Source organism: Gymnoscopelus microlampas (assembly GCF_963454915.1).
Source record: "Gymnoscopelus microlampas genome assembly, chromosome: 9".
Lineage (NCBI taxonomy): Eukaryota > Metazoa > Chordata > Actinopteri > Myctophiformes > Myctophidae > Gymnoscopelus > Gymnoscopelus microlampas.
The window spans coordinates 27,553,447-27,579,745 of NC_139946.1; the positions used below are offsets into that span (position 1 = coordinate 27,553,447).

The 26,299-nt window shown below is 43.5% G+C and overlaps 1 protein-coding gene across 6 annotated transcripts in view; it reads right to left on the reverse strand.

Moving 5' to 3' along the window:
* Window positions 1–315: 315 nt before the first annotated feature.
* lpp (LIM domain containing preferred translocation partner in lipoma) overlaps window positions 316–26,299 on the reverse strand; it is a 180,990-nt gene continuing 155,006 nt past the window's right edge. For all 6 annotated transcript variants that reach the window (XM_084067817.1, XM_084067815.1, XM_084067814.1 and 3 more), the window contains 3 exons: window positions 8,555–8,733; window positions 6,225–6,345; window positions 316–5,198 (listed from right to left, as the gene is read on the reverse strand). In XM_084067817.1, the coding sequence (XP_083923943.1) occupies window positions 5,070–5,198; window positions 6,225–6,345; window positions 8,555–8,733 (429 nt within the window). In that variant the 3' untranslated portion in view covers window positions 316–5,069. The remainder of the gene's footprint in view (window positions 5,199–6,224; window positions 6,346–8,554; window positions 8,734–26,299) is intronic.

Consider the following 26,299-nt stretch of genomic DNA (forward strand, 5'->3'; position numbering starts at 1 on the left):
TGTGAGATGGGAAGTAATGCTGAGTGAGTGTGGGGCAGCCACTGGTGACTGAGGAGCTTTTAAATGACTGTTGAAAAGAACAGGAAGTGCTGCATGAAGACCGGCGATGAGAGAGGATCGCTTTGATCTGCACACAACCCTGCCCAGGGAGGTCACCGGCTGGCTGCTACCTGGGCGATCAGCCAAAGGGCAGTGTTAACAGGCAACTGGGAACTGGGGAGAGGATGCAAGGCTTTCCCCTTTGGCTGAGGGTATAGTAAAATAAAGGATGATATTCACATTCATATTCCCAGGAACACAGAGTGGCAAACAAAGTGCTATTGCAAAGCTTTTTATTGATGGAAATGAGAGAACCAACAATTAACTAAATGCCCCCCTGACAGAGATCAGATGATCAGTGCCGAGCTGAGCTGAGGTGTGGTGTGTGTGATTTAAACAGTAGAGGGCCAAATGCCACCCTCTTTAGCCTTATTTATTCCTAGTCGCGTGCCGGTGTCGTGCACAACGCGTTGCGTTATGAGCTTGTAGATCTGCTATGTTCGGTACGTGACTGCCACACACAAACTAAGAATAAATCAGGCTTTAAGCTACCACAACCACAGAGGCAGATCATATTTTGGGGCATTAACCTACACAAGGCAACAGAGGTATCCTCTTTGTCTACTTTGGCAAAGGTAAACAAGGCAAAATCCATTGTGAGGCACATCGAAATTATGTCCAAACACGCAGCATTGAGACAGTGATTCAATGCCGGTTGTCCGAAGGCACTTTGCAAACGTAGGCAACATAAAGACAACACAGATACAACAAATGAATGAATAATGCATTAACAAAGTGTTCTTTCTAGAAGCCTTGAGCTTTTGATCGGAATGAAGGAAAAAAGAAAGAAAGAAAGAAAAGCATTCAAATGAAGAATGCATTATAACTAATTCTGTCCATTGATCACATGGGCAATACTTTATGAATACTGTAAGTAGGAGATTCACTCTCTGCATCAATCTGCTCTCAGCCGCTTACAGCGGAGACACAACCACAATGGAACCAAACAGAATCACACTTTAGACAAAGGTGTGCTGATGAGGTATTCATAGGATAATTTTGCAGACATTCATTTGACATTTTCAAAGCCTTATAAGACATCCAATATTAGTTAGTGGCCTATGTGACTCCTGAAATAACTAATTACTGTTTGATTGATCCGATTATGCTGTTTATCGACAAAGAATTTTGTTTTAATCAGTTGAACCATATTATGCCCAACCGACTCAACTGACCTGAACTCAAAACACAATTTGTGTGTCCTAATAGTGTCATTATCTGTCTCCCTGTTGTGTTTAATTTTGTAGTGACATTTTATTGTTCCTGGTTTCTTTGTTGTAGTACGGGTTTTACTTTACAGTGGTGATCCTTCTATTTGGAAGAAAATTCTTAGGGTTTCCTGTTGTCCTTTGTAGTAGCAAAGATCTAAAGCTGGCTCTTTCTCCACCCCATACAGTATGAATGGGGCTGTATGGACCTGGCTCTGTTCCCATCCCACTACTCTCTGAACAACAAACATCAAGCCAAGACAAAGCCCATCATCTGTACAATACTACGTCTACTTATACATACAAATATAAATATAGTAACCATAAATATGAATAATATATATCTATATATCCCACTTGGTGTTAAAAAAAGATATGTTAAAAAGTAGTCATGCTATATCATCTGATACCAGTCTGAACCTGCTGAAGCTGATATTGTGGTTTTCTCTGTCTATGACCCGTCTGTACATTTGCCAAATTCCTGGTACCTGTGCTTAGCGAATGTGTTCACCATTTAAAAGAAAAAAGAACAACTTGGAATGATATTGAATAGTCAAAAACTTTGAATAAGATTGAATTGTAAATACAGCACTGTAAACTTAATAAATAAATAAATGTTCGCCTCAAATGCCTGTGGCACTGGTACAGTTTGTAGTTCACTAGGATGACTGCGCAGCCATTTCCCCAGCAACAGTTCAACTCGACAACCTAACAATGGCATTCAAAGCCTATGATAAAGTGCTGTTTGCCGTGTAAGGCATGTTGCTGTGGAACCTTGCCAGAGATACAAGTGCTCTCACTGTCTCAAAGTGCAGTTGGTGAGCAGCCACTTTCAAATGCTCATGTTACAGTAAGTGATCACTCGATCAAATTTCAAGGGGAACAATTGAGTTTGTTTTTGTAAGCCAAGTGAGTAAGATTAAACAAGAACCCTAGATGTGTCCAGCATTAAGAGGATTTGGGTTTTGTTGTTTTTGGCACTATGACTTCTATGATTAATCAGTACACCGTCTGCTAATACGGTAATGGTGAACTGTATGCTGGGGGATGCTGGGGTAGAAATATTGATTTAAAGCCATCAACGCATCATAAGGATTCCACATGATTAAAAAACTTGAGATGTCTCCAAGACGTATCTCTTGATGGTTTTTCAAGACATTATTGTGGACTCTTTAAGATGTCTTCATTAATGAAGTCCACCTCAGCACGTTGATACCCCATTATCTTATGAGTTATTGACACTGCCGTTTTTGTATTTTTACATTTCTGTGTATGGCTGAACCATACCTCCATACACAATGCTTGTTCAGGCCTTGGACAAAGTGAGGACTTCCAACTTAAGACAGTAAAGACCAAAACAATAGGAGCCTGTGTTGTTATGGCTGCCTGACTTCTCCACCCACATGCGGGACGGGGGAGTGAAATAAGGGATGGGTCTGCCTCTACATACTGTACAGTATGCTGGTGAAGGTGTCAGAGCCATGGAAAACACATAACTTATCCAGACAGTCGGTAGCACACCTGTTCACCTCCGCCTAAGTTAACAAGGCAAGTGACTTGAGGAGCAGACAGGGCTCCATTGGAATGCTAATTTTGGTAACAATAAAGCCTTTTTTGGATTAATTAAACAGTTTATTGTTTATTCAGATCCACATTATCTGTTGCCATAGCAACAGTTTTCCTGCTTCAAAGGGACAAAGGGTGCCCTAATTCAAGTCTAAATGTCAAATCACTATTAAGTTCATACCTCATAAATGGCTTGTTAGCACACCTCATTTTAAAGTGTTACCCTGTTCAGAACATTACCTTGGCTGACATGATAAATGACTGCTGTAATTGGGCTGGTATGCAGATTAGCTACTTTACTTGCCATCACTGTATACTCTGTCGAGTTTAAATGGCACTGGAAGGCAATACCACAACATGTTGTAGCACAGAAAGTATTACAGCGAAGAACAGTTCAGAGACGTTTCTCCCTTACTTTGGTAACACTATTATGAAAACATATAGACAAGGTTTCAACTGGGTGTTGTGTTCCTAACAAAGAGATCGTAATAACAGAGACTTGCATAGTACTGTAGATAGATCAAACAGCATGGACTGTTCAACGAGACAATACAGTATGCAATTCAAAGTAAAATAATAGACATCGTCTCCGTTTGCCAATCCAACGAAGCACAAGAAACCAGCAACATATAACATAAGATACATTTGTCAAGTGATGATTGTACAAGACCAATATATGGCTAAAGAAGTACTGGTATCATTCTCTTATGTACTGTATCATTTAAGATCATAAGTCAATCAATAATTAATAAGTCTCATTAATGAGCCTTATTGACCTCCGCTGTTATAGTCTATAAAATAACACTATAAACAAACAAAAAATGTACCAATGTAATTCTGGAGGGAAACACATGGTCCCTTCTTTTCCCATCAACTCTATAAATGGACATGGAAAACATACATAAGGTGTACTGTCAATATACTGTATATATAGATTCAAACATAAAAGATGAGTATCAATGGGTAAAACTGATCCTGACATACAGTGACAAACAAATTCACATACAAAGTCCAGTACCAACAGCATGATACTTCTTTTGACTAAATGTTCGTTAAGGACACATAGGTTCAAATCTGTACAGTTTAAATATTTCCTAATTCATAAAAATTCTCCATATCTTTTTCTATAAAGTGTCAATGCAATTAATATAAAAAGAAATTGCATAGCCATCTCATACCCATGTCCTCAGCGAGAGATGGGAAAATCTTTTAAGATTAATAAACAATCAATAAACTAATCTATGTAATGGTACGTGGAAAAACAATGTGGAATATGTAAAGTGGTACGAGACCAAATTGCAAATCTATCCAGCTGAATGGGTTCACTTAAATGAAAAAAAAAACAAAACAAAAAAACATCAGTTGTATTCACCTGTTCCAAGCCACAAATAAAAGCATTTTCCTGTGTTTGGAATGTCACCATTGTACACAACAGAAATAAATGTGCCTGGCAGAGATGGTTGAGTTGCTTAACTGATACTAAATTGTTTAGATGTGGAAGACTTATGCCTGACTTATACCTATACAGTTAGCCACTGGTGTGGCGCAAGGAAAATAGCAGATGTACAATCTGCAACGGATCGCATTACAATGTGTTGAGCTTGTAGAACTGCCATTTTAGATGCACTATACTACATGCAACCAAGTGTAAATCAGGAATTAGAATGAGCTAATTCATGATGAGCTTCAGTGTGTTCTTGCGTGTTTATATTCCATAAATACCATATATTGTCTACATTTTAATGTGTTTGGAATGTATTGTGTGAATGCAGAAAAATAACATTAACTGCATTTTCAAAATCGATATATGCTAATAATTTCTATAAATACTGCTAAAGCTACAGTTCTGAATGCATCCGTGTTGATGTGTCAAATGCACTGGGTTCATCTCAGAACGGTTGGGTGAAAATGTCACGTATGATTTCACAAGTAACGCAGTAAATATACATTAAACACACCGACTCCTTTTGCTGTGATTGTACCGAACTCGCCCTCAATATTATACGTGGGCACATCGCCTTGTTCTAGTTATTGCAGCTAAATACTGTATATATGTCTCTGTGAAAGGAGGAGAGCATGGGGTGTGTGTGTGGTTATTAGAGAGAGAGAGAGAGAGAGAGAGAGAGAGAGAGAGAGGGCGTACTGAGTGTGTGTGGGGTGACACAGTGGAGTTGACCGGGCGTTGGGGTGGTTGGTTCAGAGGTCAGTGGTGACCTTGGCACTGAGGGCCTGGATGCGGCTGGTATTGCAGTTCTTGCAGAGGACATGGCGGTCCAGAGGATAGCAGCCCTGGTTATCACCCTCTGACAGCAGGGAGCCACAGTCCTGTTGGAAACACGCACACATACATTTGAATTACTATACTTGTGAGGACACACACACACATTCATTTTCAAAGATAATGAAGATAGCCAATCTACATTTTTTTGTGAAAGATTAAGATTTTTTAAGTATAAAATATACCATTTTTGGTATAAACCAGTCCATCTGTTGATGTTAATGTGTGATCCTTGCTCGATAAGTCTTCTCTCATCGAACACTTCAGTGTTCCAATCTAATATCTTCTGCTCTTAGCTAACCTTTAAAGTTGCTGAAACGTGATTGGTTAGTTGTGTTACTTTTAACCTCACAACTAATATCTTCAGAATCAGAATCCATTTTATTGCCACATCACAGGTTTGCAGGTGTAAAGGAGTAGCTGAAATCATTTTCAGTGCAAGGTCCGTCATTTGCAGTTTTCAGTAAAAAGAAGAATAAAGGGGGGGGTACAGACAGACGAGAGCAAAGGGAAACGTGAAAAAAATATGTACATTTATACATGAAGCATAAACAGTAGCAGGTTTGTACATGAGGTTAGACATACAGCACTGGAGCAGAATAGACTTGGTATTAATTTGCTTGAATTGTTTCTACATTAGTGGGCTGGTGTAATTGCTTTTATTTGCGCCCGAGTAACACATTTTGTTCTGTACTTGTATGGAATGACAATAAAACTTAATAGTCAATAAGACTAGTGACATAGTCCATATGAGGTAAAACAATAAATACATTTTTTGTATCGTACTGCTGCTGCTTATCACCTGACAGACCGTAGTTGGTTGCTACATATACAAGACTGTGAACTTGGCGGAGGGGAGATGGAAGCTATTTTGAGCAGGTAAAGAGGGATGAATTAATAAACACACCTTGAGTTCATGTATCCCATTCCCTTCACACCATGCCATATGCTCTAATCTAGTAGAACATACAGGAGATGTAGGGAATGCAAGGACATTGCATTCCACAACTTACGTGCCATGCCACATGTACATAACACCAATACAACCCACACTTCACACACACAGTACATACCTCACAGCGGTAACACTGCACGTGGAAGTCACGGTCGAGGGCCACGATGCGGACCGTCTCCTCCTGGCCCGGTGCCGGCATGATGGGCTCGGAACACACGCAACAACGCGGGGCAAACTTCCTGCAACCGCACCAACAGAGAATAAATCAATTCAGACTGAAAACTGCCTTATGGCACACACATGCTTTCTATACAGGAGTTTCAGTCACACTGTCGATGACCTCAATCTTTTTTTAAAGTATTCTCTTTCAATACAAATGAGTTCTAAAATGCCTTCTGGAACTCCAGTTGGAGGCAGACAACCGTGGTTTGGATGAACATGTTAAGTCACTTGTCGAGGCTGGCTTAATTTCTTGTTTAGAAACACACTTTAGTATATTTAAGACATTTTTATCTTTTAAGCGTCTGGCAACCTGTTGTTCATGTGTTAATTTTTTTACATTTTGACTATTGCAACTCTTTGTACAGTACTTGCGTCGTAGCCAGCAGACTTATTAGCCCTGTTTTAGCCTCTCGCCAATGGCTTCCAGGGCAGTTGCAGATACATTTTTAAGATTTTACCGATTACATTCAAGGCTCTTCTTGGATTGGCCCCAAGCTACATTAGCAAGCTTTTAATTAAACCTTCACAAGCCTGAACGCACCCCAACATCCTGAGGGAAGGTCCTTAATGTCACCCTACAGACTACCCCGGTATCTCTTCCAGGGCCCCTAGACTCTTGAGGTACTTTATTGGTCAGTCATTGTGATGTTTGCAATTATATACAGTGCACATTTACTGCTCCCATTACATTTTATTTAATTTGATCCCCTGCCAAAATCCTTGATTTTGAGAGCTTTGTCTCTTGTTCAGTATCTTGTAAATCTTTTTTAAAGGTGTTGCACAATAACAATTATTATCCTGTGAATCTTATTTTGTTTTTCAATAGTAAATGTGTTATATCATCAAAGAGGCTCTATGAGCCACCTACTGTAGATGATCCAACTTTGCCCTGGTTCTAAAAGCTTCACCTGACGCAGAATATTTGAGGAAGCAGCTTAACGGTCATGCTAGTGGAATGCACGGCGGCTTCACCGCAATACATCATCAGTGGCATTTTGCTGTTTGCTTTCATGCCTTTAGGTCGAGTCATTTGGGAAACACCTGAGCAGGAACAGGTTTCTCTAACAATGGGGTCAAAGGGGATATGAGAACGGCGCTGAGGTTTCGGGTCAAGTCAGGTGACTGGAGGCGATGTCAACACTTCTACTAACAGGCTCGGCGAGTGGCTGGGATTCAGGAAGCAAGGGGGGCCTGTGGCGTCGGGATGCCACAGCCAGAGCAGTGAGAACGACATGGCCAAACACAGCTGTTCCTCGACACAAAGGGCCGCATTGTTGAGGTCATACTTGTCATGTGGAAATAAAACAGCGGCCCGGCAGCGCTGCTCCGCAATGCCGTGGACTCACTAACGGCAAGATGTTTACTTCTGTTTCCCTTTTGGTCACTGGGTAAGGTAACACTTCTGGTAAGGCACTTACGCGCAATCCATATACTGTAACTCAGAGATAAGGGTTTACTGTCAAACGCACGCGTGCCGTCACTTCACAGCAGAGTGACCACGTTCATTACTACATGAAAGCCATGTTTCTCTTATCATCAGATGACTATTTGAAATTACAGATTGATAGAACTTTAGGCTCTAACATGGATACAAACATTGTCGATCATTTTTATCTGCTGCTTCTATGCTCTGTGAGCAAGCAACTCACAGTGTATTCATTCTTATTCATAACGTAACAGGTCTCAAAGTCACACTTTTAACAACTGTTAGCAGATTCTGGAAAAAGGCTGGTTCGTCATTTTCTTCTGCCAATGCATCCAGGCGTTGTTGCTTGCGTTAGTTACACCAATAGTATGGATTTTTGTTGTGTTAGGCAATTAAGGTTAATTAAAAACCAACCAGTAACCAATTCTTTGGTTACAGTTTTGCTAGTATAGCTTAGCTTGACAAGATGACCCAATGCGAGCTGACAAGAACACACATCAGACACAACACCGTGTGTGACTCAGGACATTAACCACATGAACCCTAGTGTGCCTATTCTGGGCATGTCATAACAGGGTAACATGAATACAGCAAATTAACTTTCCAAATAAGTTTATGTTCAATGACTTCTTTTTGTGGAATGGAGGCATGCAGCAATGCGAGGTTTTATAAAAGGTCAACATCACTTTAAGTGTTGTATATTCTGTATGAAATCTTGGAAGGATAAAGACTGTAATTTGAAAATACATCGTTTTCGTCCCACGGAACATCCGTTCGTTGAGCAAAAGAATGATCCTTACTTGTGGAAGTCCTCAATGCAGTGGATGTGGTTGGCAGCATCCACAGTGAAGGGAATGCCATCCAGGCTGCGCTGGCACACCACGCACGTGAAGCAATGAGGGTGGTAGGCTTTTCCTGTGGCCCGCAGGATGCGCTCCATGATAGGCTTACTGCAGATGGTACAGGTCTCCAAAGTGTTCTGTAGACACACACACACACAGTATTGTATTAATGATGTATTATTGTACTACAGTATGTCAGTGAGGACCGTCCATTGATTTCAATTGACTACATGCATTCCTCAAACACTTAACCCTAGCCTTCGCCACTACATCCTTAGCCCTCACTTTAATACAGTTCCTTTTCTAAACCTGACCCTAAACCTAAGCCCTTGTCTTACACAGTCAACGTGCACAACACTACGACACAGGAACTGATGATGATGATGACGTTAGGTTTTTGTACTGAGGCATTCCCAATAGGGCCTTTAAAGGACGGCTTCACCCATTTTTAACCCATCTTCTTATTGGTCCTCACTAATGCTCATTATAATTACTAGACCATACCCGGTCGACGCATCCGTGGGGGGATATGCGCACATGATCTGGCAACCCGGGAGGCAGTTCGTCCCATAGCTGGGCAGCCCCGTAACCATGGCGACAGTGTTTGACCCAAAAACGCTAATAAGAAGCTGAGATTTGGTGAAATTGAAAAACGGGCTTCACAGTTAAGTTCAGATGGTAATGGTCAATGGCTGTGTGCAAAATCAGAGCAATTGCTCCAGCCACTGAGGAGAACCGGGTAGCTTCACCTACTCACTCACCACTACGTACCTTACTAGAATTATAGTATGATGGTACCATTTTTGAGCGGTGTAGCCGCTCCTATAAGTGGGTTTGGGACCCATCCGTGGCTAAAGTTTTTCTTTCCGTCGGGAAAATTTGTCTTTCGCTGTACTGTGATTGGCTGATTGGCTGTGACGTACTGTGATTGGCTAGCGAGACGCATGACTAAAAAAATAACTCATAAATATCACAGCTCACTTCACACTGGGTGTGATTTTTGTATACCCCGTCTGTGTCTCAGAGAAGGGCTGTGGACAGTTTAGAAACCCGCCTATCAGTGACATCATCAATGGGGAATCCAAGCTGATAGAAACTGCAGGCTTTCTATTCCTGGAAAGTTAGCATGCTAGCCATTGTTCTTGCGTTAATAAAAAAAGAAAAAAAGAAAATGTTCTTTGAAAAAAAAAACCCTGCCTATTGATGTTGTCACTGGTGGGCAGGTTTCTGAAATGTCCACAGCCCTCCTCTGAGACACAGACGGAGTAGAAAAAAATGGTACCATATTATAAGTGAGGACCAATTACAGTATATGAAGATGGGTGAAGTCCTTTAAGCACTTACACCCTATATACTTTGTTGACTACTGTAGGTTCCCTCATGGGTCTATACTTGGTCCCCTCCTTTTTCCCTCTACACCAAATCTCCAAATAGCCGATCTTCAAGCTAACAACATGTTAGCTTGTAGACTGGTTATATTCACCGGATGCTCACCTATTTCGTCATGCCCAGAATAGGGACGCTTGGGTTCATGGCTAAAGGCCTAACAATACTCATCCTCAGAACACTAATCTCTGTGTGTGTGACGAGTATAAGGTGAATATCGCCACTGAATAGCACACAGTCTGAGCCAATCGGCATCCAAGGACCGAAACCACCCGTTTTCCTGAAGAGGCACGTGTCGGGACTCGGGGCCCATGCAGCAGATAAATCGACACTAAACAGCTCTGGCAGGGCTGTCCTCGGATGGCCCCGAAGCCCCAGGAATCTGATTAGCAGCTCCCTCAAACACAAACCCGGTCGTTTTTCAACTGCCCCTCCTCCCCCCAGCCTTCCCAATACGTGCAAGTGCGGGCAGTAAATACTTCCACTTTGTGATGACTGCAGGTTTTCTGCAGCCAGGCGACCGGGCAGCCAGCCCACTGGGGGTGGTGGGGTGGTGGTGTGTGCGTGCATCTGTGTGTGTGTGTGTGTTGTGGGGGTGGCGGTCGTGGCAGCCGTCTGCCTCTGACTTATCTGTGGCATCCCTCTTCTTAATATCTACTGGGAGACACCATTTGTTATTCCAATATTTCATAAATAACGATTGCCTCTCTAAACAGCAATGCAATTACAGGGGGATGGATATATCATGTGAGGGCTGATCAATGAGGGGATGTCGCGCACGCGCGCGCCCGTGTGTGTGTGTGTGTGTGTGCCTGTGCGTGTGTGGTGGGAGGCAGGGGGGCTGAGGGGCCGCTGTGGAGCATAGGCTGTTCTGCCCAGGCATTTCCTGGATGTCTGCATCCCTCTGATCTCTCCCTCTCTCTCTCTCTCTCTCTGTACGCCTGGCCGGGCTGAGAACAGCACGGTTCAGCTGCTCTCGTTGTAGCGGCCACAATGTTTCCAAACAGAGCTTGGGGTGTGTAGCAACACTGCGCTGTGCCATCCTCCCCCACCACCACCCCACCCCCCCACGTGCTGCTCAGAGAGTTAAGCATGCTTCCTGCGGTCTGTGCGGTCTTGGAGGTGGGCAGTGCACACAGTCTCCGCTAAAGTCATGTTGTTTTATCGTTATTGCGGTCAGAGTAGCAACCCCAAAAAAATATTGAGTGGACCTCCTGATCACCATAGCAACGAACTTGGCCACTTCTTCTGTAGTTGTCTTTGCTCTGTTCTTGTGGTCTACTACTTGGAGCCAGCTCATCATGTCAGCGCGTTCTGTGCACCCTGAATTGCGCAATCCATGTTTCATGTGGACTGTGCGGCGTATGGCGATATGACGCAATCTCGGCCTGCGTGCCAGTGTGCAACTCCAAGATTTTGTAACTCCTCGGATGGGGTGCACAGCCCGTGCTGCCATGATTGGCTGGTGAGAAGGCATGAGATGGGAGCAGCTGATGTATGACTTGAGGGGTGAGCCACAGTAAAAAATAAAAAAAATAAAAAATAGGCTTTAAAAGAATGGGGCTGTTTCTTCAAAGCACTCCAGCAGTGGCATTATTTCATGAAAAGCATGAGTGCAGACGAGCTCCATTTTCGTATTCACCCCCCCCCCCCCCTTCCGACAGTGTAATAGAAATAAACATTAATCCCAGGGCAACGTTTGTGTATAAACAATGTCCGTATCGCAACCCTCCTCCATCCTGGAAGAGGAATAAAGCTTTTAATGAGCTTGCTGCACTGAACCCTCGAGGTTCGCCTCACTTCTCTACCCCTTCTGAGCGAAACACAGAGAGAGAGAGACAGTGGGGGGGGGGGGGGAGGTTGGAAGTGAAGGAATGTGTTTGCAACCTGAGTATACTAACGAGAGGCTAGTGCCAAAAACTAACACGCTGCCCTTGACTCAACTCTTACTCATCGGTCTGCATTTCCACTTGCTTATTCTCATCTGCTCTTCATGTGGGGATACTGTACCTTGTTTGGTTTAACTAGAGCATGTGATTTCACAGCACACATTTCCTCCAGGCCACTGTAATGGGTATATTACTCGAAAACCCAAATTGCAAATTTCAGGCGCCAAAATGCTGTGGCCGCAATTATTTGCCGAAGTCCGACCTCCTTTCAGAGTCTGTGAATTAATTGAAGTCAGCACTCCTAACTTTTGTCTTCTTTGGGTCGGGAAACACTGGACATTCATTAGCTGCACATTCACTTTAACAAGGGACTGACATCAAAGCGAGTAAAATACTGCATTTGTATTTTGAATGTGGTTTGTTTGCAACTTATGCAAAGAGGTTTATAAGACTGGATCTCAACGTGAGGTATGGGAACGCCCATAGGGGACCTTCAGGGGGTTCCAGGAGGTCTCCAGCTAAATGATTGAGAGATAATGTAGGAACCAAATTGTCCCTCTGAAAGTGTTCAAATTGAACCAAATGGACCTGGCTACATCTGTACACAGAGTTGAATGAACACAGGTTTTTACAGTTTAGACTGGGGTCACAGAGGTCGCATCAAATGGCGGTCCATGGCCTAATGCATTATCAAACTGAGGGTCCTTGAAATTGAAAAGAAGTGGTTGAGAATCACTGGTTTAGAATACGGGGCATACAGCAAGTGTCTGGCCCTGCTGCCCTCTGTATGTGAGAGCTTCAGTTGCAACCTGCCACTAGAGGGCTGTATCTGTCTGTAGATGCCCGGGCTGTACCCCCCCCACCCCTTTCTAAATGTGATGTATTCAAGCACATGTATTCCTTTTTTTCCCTCTCTTTTTTTTCTCCGGCCTCATACATTTCTCTAAGTGTTTGCCCAGAAGGCTAAACAAATGTCTAGGCAGATGAGGTGAAAGTGAATTTAGGTCAGCCTGACTCTCGCTGAACCGAGGGGTTGAGTGGCTTAAGTTAAAAGTCAATTGTGGACTGTTTTTTTTTTTGTGTATAAGCTTTTTCAATTTCCTACAAAAAGGAGCTTGTAGTAGTAGTCTCTGTGCACGCCAACACCGCCACGCAACACTGATGCCCTCGCCAGGCCTGCCAGGGCTGGCCTCATGATTTAGCCCCAGAACAGCCAAACAGCGTTTGACACGGCTGTCTGTCGACATAAAGGCTGCGATGGCAAACAAAGCACAGCGCCGCAAGTTAAGAGGTCCCCCGTGCACAGATCCTCACACGCGAGACACGAGCTTGATAGAGTGCCTGTCTGAGTTATGCCGTGATTTGTGCTTTGTCGCGCGGCGGTGTCGCACTCTGAAAATAGCGGATATACAAGCTCACAACGTGTCGCAGTTGTGAACGCTGTGCTATTTTCCGTGAGCTTGTAGATCTGGTATTTTCATCGGACAATAGCACAAATTAGGCAATAGAGAGAAATGAGTCCAGAGAGAGAGAGAGAGAGGCGTCTCTATGTCCACTGGTGATAGTAAAACAATGCCTGAAGACAGATGTCTGCAGATGAACTAGAGAACAACAGTCTGAAATCTGCACTGGCATATCACAAACTTTAAGCTGCTCACTATCTGCTCCCACCGTCTTTAATTTATTAATTTTTTTATGGTCACACATTTTTACACCTATCCGTTCTCATTTTACATGGCAGAGTCGGGCTGACAGGAGGGGAGGCATTGAGTCCACAGCGAGAATGCAGAACGATTTATGCCCTGGCACGCCGCGCTCACAGCGGGCCAAGTTTGCAGTTGATTTGATACAGTCTGCGTCCAAACTCTCACAGAATGTGCTGGTCGTGGCCCAGTGAATTAAATCACGTTCGCGTTTACCCAAAATCAACTCCAGTGATATCAAACAAACAAACACTTACTAGAAAGATCTGCGCACCACCGAGTTTGTTTACTTATTTATTTACGCCATTGAGTAAGGGACATTGGTTTAAACCGTGGCTTGAACCACGAGTCAGGGTTTACCTGCCGACTTCCTGAGGCAAAAATACTTTTTTGAAGCTCCTCAAACAGCTTCTCTTTCACTCAGCGTTTGAAACGATGAAATCTAGCAGCACCCGCTGATAAAAATCATGTTGGCACATGGGATCAAGGCTTTCTATTATTATGTGTAAACATGTAGTGATGTTCCATTACTCTGTTCACGTTTTTGTGAGAGAGAGGGAGAGACAGGAAAGGCAGGCGAGGGGATGACATGCAGCAAAGATCCTCGGGTCGGTTTCGAACCCGGGCCAGTTGCCTGAAGGACGATTGCCTTATTTATATGGTATATGTGCTCTTACCAGGTGATCCAGGTATCCGCCTGTACTCTGTTCATCTTTGCGTGAAAATAACGCAGCGCATAGTGCATGTACTGTACATGATGGAAGTTCAAAAGTCACAAACAACTTTGACTATGAATTGTAATGTTTTACTGTGAAGCTCCTAACACACTTTTCAGGCAATTTACAGCTACACAAGCTTTTTAAGCTGCGTTTAGCCTCACTTATCCAACCTTAGGATAAGTTCAGAAAATTATTTGAGTGTTTTATTCATTGCCGATGTACATGGATTTCTCTACAAGGGAATGCTGCTGCCTGGTATAGTAGGTACATTATTTAGTTATTCTCATTTGACTCCAAAGCGGCTCAGGAGAGCATCTACAGTACAACACCCTGAAGACTCTTACATTTATACATGTATGTCTGCATGGGTATTCCATCAAAGACAATACTTGAGGAGAGAATTACCTGCAGTAACATCTGACTTGGGATCAACTTAATAATTCAACTTCTCATGTATATCGCATTACAGAATTGGCAAAAATGTCAGTATTTAGGGGCATTTACAGTAGATGCTGCATGTCTGACATCTACACTAATAATAAACCGCTGCTCAATTTCTCAACACGTACAGTACGTGAGCAACACTGTTGGAAGGATATCTACTGTACCTTCAAGAGGTGAAATTAAAGATCTGTGGAACATTGACTTGAGAGGCGCCAGGAGCAATCAGGTCCTTTTCAATTCAAAGTCTGGGAAAAGGCAACAGATAGGCCTGTTGTTGTCGGCGCTAAATGTAAATTGATCAAAAGGCATTGGAGATAAGAAGCAAAAATCCAGTTTCAATTTGTTGTCTCCAGCCAAATAGTGGAGGTTTGTAGCCAAGAGAACCTGCCAGATTCTTGTGAGGGACATTGGGAGCTCATTTAAATCTTCACACAGTTGGAGGGACTGTGGGAACTCCACCCTTCCCTGATGTATTGGTCTGATGTGTGCACGCGTACTTGTGTGTGTATGTGTGCAGACGCGTGCGCTTGGGTGTGTGTGTGTGTAGACTACCTAGTTCTTTGTCATCTGGAGAGGGGGGGCTCGATGTAATGAAGCCCAACACAGTAATCAGGGGTGCACATTTAACCGTGTAAAAAGTGACCCTTTTGGAGTTAAAAGGACACTAAAGATTTGACTGCATAGAGACTCTCCCTCTACTTCCTGTGAAGGTTATCCAGTGCAAAACCTCCTGACATTTTGCCTCCCTGAGGTGGGGTCTAACACCCCCCCCCCCCCATCAGACAGACGGTCTAGGAGGATTCCCGTCCTTGACATCGGTCTTACATTTACATTTCATTTCATTTCACATGGGTAATTACTTTCCGTCGACGTTCCATGGACAGCGTTCCCTGGCGGTGCAGGACTCGTTCCATCTGTCTGTGTAACTGTTCACATGCAAAGCATTATGCGCATATTAAGAGACGGGGCTTTTACATGACATGTCTCGCTCCTCTGATGAAGCGCATTAGACTTTTATAACCGTGTTGTGTAAATCACTACACACAGCACCCAGTGTTTTCCTAACAGGTACGAAAACGGCTGCCTAGAGAGTCGATTGAGGCTTTCGTGCACCAGCATGTGCGTGTGTGCGTGTGTGTGTGTGTGTGTGTGTGTGTGTGTGTGTGTATGTGTGTGTATGAGTGCGCACACGGTGCACGCATTAGCAAACCGTTATGTGTGTTGGCTGTGAAACTGGTGTGCGACTCTTCTAAGGCTTTTACTAACTCCCGGCTCAGTTCACTCCGGGGAGCGCTGACCTTGAAAGTATCAGCTGTATAATTCAGAGAGAGAACATTTGTGACAGTCATTAATGTGTGTGTGTGTGTGTGTGTGTATACATGTCAGTCAGACAGGGTGAGTGTTCCAGGGCTCAGTGCCTGTGACCTGAAGGGGCCCTGTTTCCGCTCAAGCACAAGGTGCCGTTCGCCCTGTTCAGCCCAGCTGAAGAATGTGTCTGTCCGTGTAATAAATAGACGCTGGCTTATGGATGACCAGCGTGTGCTGGAATGGGATGGCATCCCGCCAGAACCCTCCTATCTTGATTTGTCTTCCGCGTTTAGTTTATATCTCGGCCAGGACAGTTTATTACCAAAGGCAGCCCCTGACTCAGCCTTAGTTCTGCAATCCCTTACCGGCGCTGACTGCCACTGAGCTCTGCCCCCCCTGGAGGTCTCTCTTCCATTCCACGGACACTCCATGAATACAGACAAACTTAAACAGAATGGCACGAGTGCCAAACGTGATTGAAACATTTATAAATCTAACCACACTCGGTGCTGTGACAAGTGCAGCGGCCACATCTTTTCCCAGAGAAGTATCATATTATTTTGTTCACAATTTGTGTTGACAATAGGGCTGGGCAATATATCAATATTATATTGATATTGTCATATAGGACTAAATATCGACTTTGTTCATTTGTTTATTGTAATATCATGATATGAGTGAGTGTTGTCTTTTCCTGGTTACTGTAATTTAAGCCTTATTCTATACTTTCACAACTGGTAAAAACAGCAGATATATAAGCTCAGAATGTGCGTTGTGAGCTTATAGAACTGTTATTTTTTTAAAGAAAATGTATATTATCGTCACAATATCGATATCGAGGTATTATATATATGGTAGATACTTGATTTTATCCATATCACCCAGCCCTAGCTGACATGCAGATCTGTGTCAGGTTCTGGCATTCTTATTTGCATTTCATTATTAATAAAAAAAAAAGGTGGCAGCGGGGTCCTGATCCCTTCTCCAGCTGAGGCAAAGTACTGTAGCTGGGCTGCCTGTCTGCCTTAAATTCAGCTGGGCAGCAGAATGTGACCCCTCTGGACATTGGGTAATGTCTCCTGCTCCGGTTACAGAGAGAACCTGACAAAGACCCAGGCAGTACTTCTCTCATGCCATGAGTTAGAGTGACATTGTGGTGGGTCAGCGTTGGGCCACAGAGATTTTTTTTCTCTGGCATACTCCTGGGGGCAGGAAATGTGCTTCGACAAGAGACATGAGGAGGGTTTACAGGGCCCAGTATTCTGAATCCCTTTTTTCTCCCCTTGTCCAAATAGTATATTCTAATAACAGGGCCTGTGCTATTCATTCGCTACTGTAGCTTGCAATGGATACGACAGCTCCGTACAGTGCGATACAGTAATAAGAAGTAATGACCTGCTTGAGTGTGGCTCACACCCACCATGCAGCACACTTGTATGCGCGCATAATTGTCTCGGCAAGTCTGGAGAAGTACTAAGAAGCCAGATCCTATTCAGGCAAGTGCTATCTAATTGGCTCACTCCTTTGAGGAATTAGATCAAGTTAATCATGTCTGAATATACAGAACTCAATTAGAACTCTGCGAGCTAATGCAGACAGCCATGAATATTTGATGTCAGAGTCAGCACAAAAGCTGAGGAGCCGCTTCAGACGACCAGTAAACAAACAAGGGAGGGGGCGCCTGGGTAGGACACCTGGTAAAGTGTGTACCATGTCAAGGCTAAAGCCTTGCCGCAGTTGGCCTTGGTTAAAATCCGTCCAGAGGCCCTTTGCTACAAGTCTATCTTGTATTTTGTAAGTCACTCTGGATAAGAGCGTCTGCTAAATGCGAACTACTTAAATCCTATACTTGGTTGACTGGGGTCCCCCAGGGCTCTATGCAGGCTCCGCTCCTTTTTACCAAATCTCTTTGCCGAACATAGCCAATCTACAGGCTCACAACGCGTCGCAACATGACACATTTTGAGCTTGTAGATCTGCTATGTTCACAGAGCGTTCGCCCCAGAATAGAGATGCTAGGGTTCATGTAAGTTCCTAAATTGTACATTATTGTTAGTCACCCCTCCTCTCTCTTTCGCCTATCCTGTCTTTCTACTCACTGTGACTATCAAACATATTATCTAAAAAACAAAACAAACAAATAACCAGGGGGGGGGGTACATGCCACCGGCGGTTATCATTGTGCTCCACACGGTGCGGGCATGGCAGCTGAAATCCACACGTGAGCGCAACACTGCTGAGCATATGGAGGCCGCGATCCCGCCACATTCCGGCTGCGAGTGCGAGCCTCTGGATCTGACTACCTGGATATCCATCACGCCGATATGACAGGTGTGTGGGCGGTGTGTAGTCAACTCTAAATATAACCGTTGCCGTTGTCAGGGAAGCACGGCCCCAGTAATCTTCACCTTCCTGCATTCTATGTCTGGCTGTGTGGAGCCAGCGCTGTGAAAGCAGAGGGCTGTGCGTGTGCAGCGTATCATATAGTTCCCCTCCCTCCGTTCTCAATGACAAGTAAAGCTCTGGGGAAGTCTTGAGAAGTCTTGAGGGTCCCCGCTCTCCAAAGTGGGAGAGTGCACTACACTGTAGCTGGGCAAGTTGTGCTGCAGAGAAGCCATCCATCACCACAGCTGGTACAATGACTACTGCCACCCAGCCCCCCCCCCCCAGACACACTGAAAACTTCTTCTGTTGATATCCTGTGATTATAGATTGCAGAGTGAAATGCAGCTGAGCTGGCAACAAAATGAGATGCAACATCTGTGGCAAGTGGCAAGCTAAGAAAAAACCTGGACTTAAGCACTGTTGATTTTTCTTTTTCTTGAATGGTTCTAAATCGACTTTATGAACAGCTTACTATGGCAGAATTAAAATATATTCATAAACACATGTAGGCTACATCTTGGTTACAGTATTTGAAAACGACACAATCGGCTTGTAGAATATGATGGTGTCGGGTGGTTAAAATGTGAAGGTTTTTGATCATTGTCACCTATAATGACATGCCCAAAATAAGAACAGCAGGTTGAACGTGGTAAAATTGCTGGGATGTGGCCACGGGGTGTCACAAAATGCTTTTTCCTCATCATGTAAATCCATAGTCCTACTATCCTACAATAAAATGAACACAACTGTCCATTCGTCCATCATCCATTTTTCTCTTCAGTGGGTTGACCAATCGATCTGAAATTAGACATGGGCATTGACCATTGGCATACGCAGGGAGTGAGGAAGCCAATTCTTCACTTTCCCCAAATTTATGCTATTTATTGGCATTTTTTCCAAGGGATCTGTCGTCATGGTTGCAGTCCCATAGCCCAGACAGATGATGCAGGAATGGAGACAATACGTCTATTTAAATGAGCCTGCAGCAGCTAAAGTCAAATCCTGACTTTGTGGTGTTTCCTTGTAAAGATTAAGCATGAGGACAGACAGACAGACAGACAGACGGACAGACAGACAGACAAGCTCATCAGCCTTACTGTCAATCATAATTTTCTGCTGATAACTGACGGGCCAGGCGCTACTATGTGCACTTATTCCTTTACAATAGCAGAATGGGAAAATCATTTGGAAAGCTTAGCCAATGAGACAAAAAAAAGAAGCCATTTAATTTAAATAACAGAAGTACAACACTAGATAATGAACATAATTACATTTAAACAACTTGGCTTCCATGACCTTGGCTATCTCTCTGCAATTCCGCCTGAAGAGCCAGAACTAGATTAAGGGTATTGTCTGGGAAAAGAAAACCCTCTCTATTACCGTGGTCTTCCAATTCTCTGTCATGACATTGTGCTACTTGCAACACTGCCCTTAACACATTGCATGCCAATCGCGTAGTTCTACGCAAACCTAAATAATTGCGCAGCGTGCCAGTCACGTAGTTCTACGCGAAGTGGTCTTTTTTTTTTTTTTCTCGCAGTGACACATTTCATTGTAGGCCTCCCTCACAGTGACACATTTCATTGTAGGCCTCCCTCGCAGTGACACATTTCATTGTAGCACACCGGAAACGGAAACGGAAATGTCAATCGAAGATTTTTGTTCCCACCCGCCGCCGCTCTAAAGCTTCCCCTAATCCGCCATTATCTCGGTTGTTGTTTTTCTCCACGGTGAACGCTGTTTAATAGAAACTGCGACAACTGCAAAATGGACGATCGCCGATTGAAACGGTCTTCTCTGGGCCACTCACACAGCTACCCTGTGTGTCTACAAACAGTTGAACGCGCGATCTTAAGGTATTTAGCGAGGTCTGTGGCGACGTGAAAAAAACAAAAAAAGAACAATAAATCGCTGGCACTGGTGAGTACATTATGATATTAAACTGTGGCATGGAATGTGTTAAAATACCAGTATTTAGCTGTGTTTCTTAGCTTATATATACTTCGATGAACAATGTATTTTTGCTCGGCCCAAAAAAACTGATCACATCTTTGGATTGAAAATCTATTATTTTCAGCAAGCAATATTGTGGTAATAACATGGGCTTGAGACAGGAGAGTGCCTGATGCAGTGCATTTTGGTCTCAACAGGTTGAAATGGTCTATTCATGAGTAAATTCTCAGGAGGGAAGGGCTCCTAATGTTAGGATTTCTAGTAATTACTGTAAGTGGCCTTGCAGCAGCCTGGCAGGACATGAGTAAAGCCGAACAGATATGGGCAACGCAGATTATAACATAAAACCACAAACATGGCACCCTCTGTAAGCAATTAACCCCTGTGACACACAGCCCCACTGACCAACTTCTTCAAAGAACCAGCTAAGCCAATCAGTGAGATGAAGGATTGCCGTTACTCTCACCGTTGGTAACTAGTACCTAATTAGTTCCTTTTCGTTAGAAGCGTACCTTCAAAAATAGAAAGTGGATGGACAATTAGTCTTCATTAAAGCCCGACCGATGCCAGATTTATGGGTCTGATGCCGAGGCCTAGACCACCAATTACAAATGTTTTGACTGATATTTTGTATATATTTTTTATTTAACCACTGAAGACCTATTAAGAAATGACCAAAATAGCAGATCTGCAAGCTCACGACGCATCACATCAAAGTGTGTTGTGAGCATGTATGCTGAGCTTGAGGCTTGTATTGTATGCTGCAAAATAGCAGCTTGCAGATCTGCTATTTCTGGCCATTTATTTTACATTTTCGAAAACGTCTGAAAATGTTCGCCTACAGTGGCATGCCCAAAACAGGCACACCAGGTTGAAAGTGGTTAAAAAAAATTACACATCAGCTGTATAATTGCTGATACCGAAAGTCAAATAATTGACAACATTCTCAATTACCACTGATAAGGAGGGGGGAAAAGCATGGCAACGCATCTCATTTGCCCCTCGTGTCTTCAAGGTCCCCGGAATAAATCTGCGAAACATTTTTTTGTTGCAAAGTTGTGAGAATGTCTTTCTGTGTCACGCTAAACCAAACAGAGAAAATACACATATCACTGTCTTTGAAAAAGGAGCCAAAGGCAGGGATGGAAGTTATTGTGAATTGCTAAATATAAATGATGTTTTGTGACATGAGAGGTTGCCAGGGGGAACTTGACCAATGGCTGCAGCAGTGCTTCACTCCCGGGCTTGTTGGGAAATATTTGTGTTGAAGAGTATAAACACTTCAAATTTTATCTTGTGTTGGCAGAAATATAGGGGTTGGGGGAGCTGCAGCGATATATGGCTTTCTAAAAAAGAACAACAATGTACAGTACAGGTTTATGTTTCACAATTCTCCAAAAGAGAAGATAGTCTAATACAAAACACGCACAGTCCCCCTCTGTGTTAAGCAAACATTTAATAAAACATGAAAAGCTACTGTGGCTCCTGTAAGTACATAAATCCTAAACAAACTTTCAACCATTGAATGCGTTTGATGCTCTTCAAGCAGTTAAAATTACTGTAAAGATGATTTTTTTTTCTCACATCCTTAGACTACTGACATTTATGCAAGGTGGTAATAGAGTGGCTGCTTGATGGAAACAATCACTGACCCAGATTTTACGCAATGTCTTTTCCTGGTCATTTTTCCTATTCTCTTCTGGTAGTCGTAACACCCTAATAGGTGAGCTTCAAAGGGGTTTCAAAGCAAATGTATGGACTCCATCCCTTTCCAATATTATATGTGTCTGACACGCTCAGCTCCCCAGGTCACTATAAATGGAAATGGAGAATTAAGGAGAGGAGCCTTGAATGATTCTTCCAGGATATAGGATCTCTATGTGGAAGCACAGGCAGCTTTCATAACTGAAGTGGGGTGAGAGGGAGAGAGATGACAAGTATTCACCATCATAGACTCAAGTAGGGATTTGATCGCATTGTCTGCGGAAAGATGTGACCACTGTCAATCCAGTAGCAAGCCCTGTGTTACTGGGAGTTTCTAGCAAGCTAGACTATCGTTTGTTTGTTATGGTGCTTATAAAGTCTTATCAACCACATGAACTATAGTGTCCCGATTCTAGGCATGTCATAATAGGCAAACAGCGCATTGAGCTTGTAAAATACTTGTAAAGTACCGTGGACACTGGGGTTTGAATACTCCATGGTGCCTCCAGATTGACCGGGCGCTCCAACTAACATAACTGACTGTGCTTGCGCGTGAGAAGCCGGGTGTGGAGGACGATCTCTCTCGCTGCACTTGCGACTACTACAGGTTAGTCAGGGTTCCTGTTTAGAGCAGAGATGGTCTGGGAGGAACAGCGTGTTCCTCCACATGCTTTACACCCTCCTGGTGAAACTTCTAACTGTCAGGTGAAAAGAAGCGGCTGGTGACTTCATGTGTATCAGTGAAGACATGTCGTTGTCTACACACTCCCCAGACCAACACTAGGGGTTGGCAGTGACAAGTAATTATACACATGAGCGGGACTGGCAATGGCTAAATTGGGGAGAGAGAGAGAGAAAAAAGAAAATACTATGACATTAATCACAATGCAGATTTGTGGGATGCCGTCTCCTAGTCTGGAAACCAGACAAATCTCCCAGAGCGAAATGTTTTAGTCTGGTCATGCCAGGCTAGCTGTCTCCAGCAGTGGCAGTACTCTTGAGTGTATTTTGAGGGTTCTCTCATCCTGCTAAATTAACCGCATGAACCCTAGTATCCCTATTCTGGGCCTGTCATAATAGGCAAACATACTGCGAAAATAGCACATCAATGAAGTACATAGGGTTAAAGTGGTTAAAGCGTTTTCCTCTGAAGTGGAGCACTCTGCCTAAATGTTTTACATCTCAGCCTTTGCATCCACGGGCCGAGAACTTTCTCTTATGCATTTCAATTCAGGACTGAGCCAACCAATTAACAAGGGATTTAGGTAGCAAATATTGCTGGAGGCCTCCGCTATCCAGCAATGTGTATTTGCTTCTGCCCTGTGATTTATTTTTAATTGGATTTCTTTTGTGAGAATTTTGTTTTGATTCACTCAAAAGTTGTTGTAAATCCACAGACAAACTTGTCCTGTGATGGATGGGTTTCTTGGAAAACACCTGATAAACATGGCGAGATTGAAACAAAGCCTCAATACGAGCATCACTAAGATTAGATGACCGCCTTCTGGCATTTTGTACACATACGCACTTTTGATCTCATTAGGCGTGTAAACACGGAAACGGGGGTCCAACACAGGCCGTGGTGGGACACCCGGGGCTATTGCTTTACATCAGACAGTACAAAAACAAAAAAACAATAACGGTCGCCTGACGCCGTTCTCACATTGTTGAACACGATTAGGAACCACTTCATGCAAAAAGGGACTTTAATTGAGTCACTGTCGAGTTTATCTCTATCACTCGGTATTCAAACAGGCAGTGATAAGTCGTCTTTGGAGGGGAGCCAGGGAAGTGGAGAGGACAAAGGCTGATTTCTGCCCTGCCCTTTGCAGGCCTGCGAGGTGGTTGAGGTTGGAGGACAGAGATATCGATGCGTAGAACAGGGAACTAGATTGGCACAGATAACAGACGTGACTGTGTTCCTGTCTATTACTGAAAGGAATTAACGGTTTGAGTGACTCAAGTCATCCAGAGGAAGAGGTGAACCTCGCTAACATAAACGCCAGCATTGTTCCACATACAGCAATATGCAAAGTCCAGGCCTAGATAAATGCCTAGTGAATGCCAACGCCAATACCTTGCCGGAAACATTACTAGATGGCAATCACTGTGGTATACAAAATGCATTCAGGCAATTCTTGGCTGTGTGTTTGACATATTTTGCATATCATCATTAGATAGATTTAGTAGACAAAGTTTTCTCAGGGTCCAGGGAGTTGCTGGAACCCACATCCGGCTCAAGGAAAAGACTTGATCCATGTCTACAGTTTGTGGTGTTTGGACTGATTACAAAAAATAATCAAAGTGAAGTGAAATTAACATTTATTATGCACTAGAACAATCTGTTATCAGTCAAAATACGTCAGTCAGAAATGAGCTGACCTAAGCATACGTACAATAAAGGAAATTAATTACTTGCTCATACTAACTATAGCAGGGATTGCCTCTTTCATAAGCGGTACAAAACAGCGGTGACAACCGCTGTTTTCCATCCACTTTCTATTTTTGAAGGTACGCTTCTACCGAGCAGTGACAACAACTATGGTCACAGTACCATTAAGGGCTCAGTCTTGGTACTAATAATGGTTAATTCATGCTGTCAGAATCAAAGGAAGTTCTTGGAGCAGTAGATTGGCTTTTACAAAGGTGTGAATGTTTTACTGAAAACGCTACATGTACTTACTGCAGTGAAACAGCTCATCTTTACTGTAACTAAAGCTGCAGTGGTGTTTTGAAGGAGTGAATGAAAGGTACAATCCATTGTTTAGTTTTTTTTATATTTTTGGGGCTTTTCTGCCTTTATTGATAGTACATAGTGTAGAGAGATAGGAAACAGGTCGTTGGGATCGGGAATTCGAACCCGCAACGCGTTAGAGCCTATATGTGGTATGCTATGCGCCTGGACCACTAACCCAGCGGCACCCCTTGTTTCTTCTTCTGGGAGGTTTTTGGGAGTTTTTTAGGGCTTTATTCTCCCCAATTTAGCCAATTAATTCCTCCCCACACATTTGTGTGTTGTCACTGCTGTTGTATCCTACTGGCTCGCAGAGCCTCCGTTCTACACCTCCCACCCAACACCTCCCGCCCCAGCCTGAAAGAGTATGTTACAAATATCACCCTCCCTGCCGGCTTCCCTCACCCGAACACAGGCCAATTGTGTTCGTATAGACGCTCGTCAAAGCTGAATGCGCCGTGGTGGATTCGAACCCCCAGCCAGTGGTAGGCGGGTACTTTGCCACTGCGCAATCCGAACGGCCCTTCTTCTTAAACTCTTATAGATTCCTAGACCGACTGAGCTGGAACTTAACCAACCAAGTGATTCCACCTCGCGACGACGCGTCTCTCCGGAGAGACCCGAGTTTCACGTTCATTCTCTAATCGCACAGAGGCGCATGACCCTGAGGATGGGAATAAAAGAAGAAGAAATTACTTTCATTAAGAAATTCAGATTTCCCCCATCCTTTTGATCTTGGGCCAGAAGAACATTTATGCTGATGAAATGCATAAATAAAGTTCTTAAATTATCCAGGCTCCCTCTTTAGTGCCGCGTATCGGAGTTGGAGAACTTCCAGACAAGACAACTACAATCACAGAGAGTGCTTCTGAAAAGAGATGATTTAGGAGATGGCTCGCCACCAACTGAATGTCATGTGGCTCCGGTTTGATTTTACAAGTAGGGTGAATACTGGGCCATTTTTGACAAGTTATGTGGAAGAAAAACCGACATGTGTATTTGCTTTGACGTCTACAACCAAACAAAATATGTCACAGAATGGAATGTTATTCTACCTGCAGTCAATGGCAGTACTGTCAGCCATCAGATTTCCGCTGTAAAGGTGATGTTGTTAAGACTGCAGCAGTCGTGTATCTCAGCGAATTGGTTAAAAAAAAGGTACTTTTTCTTGGTTGCCCTGGTCCTATAAACTCCTTATTAATCACTTGAACCCTTTGCTTAGTTGACCAGGGATCTAAACTTGGTCCAATAATATTTTGCCCCTCCACAGCAAATCTCTTCACCAAAAAACAGCCGATCTACAAGCTCACAATTAGGTCTGCTATTTCCGCCAAATGGTTCCCCCCAGAATAGGGATGCTAGGGTTCCTGTGGCACACACAAACACGCACGCGCGCACACACACACACACACACACACACACACACACACACACACACACACACACACACACACACACACACACACACACACACACAC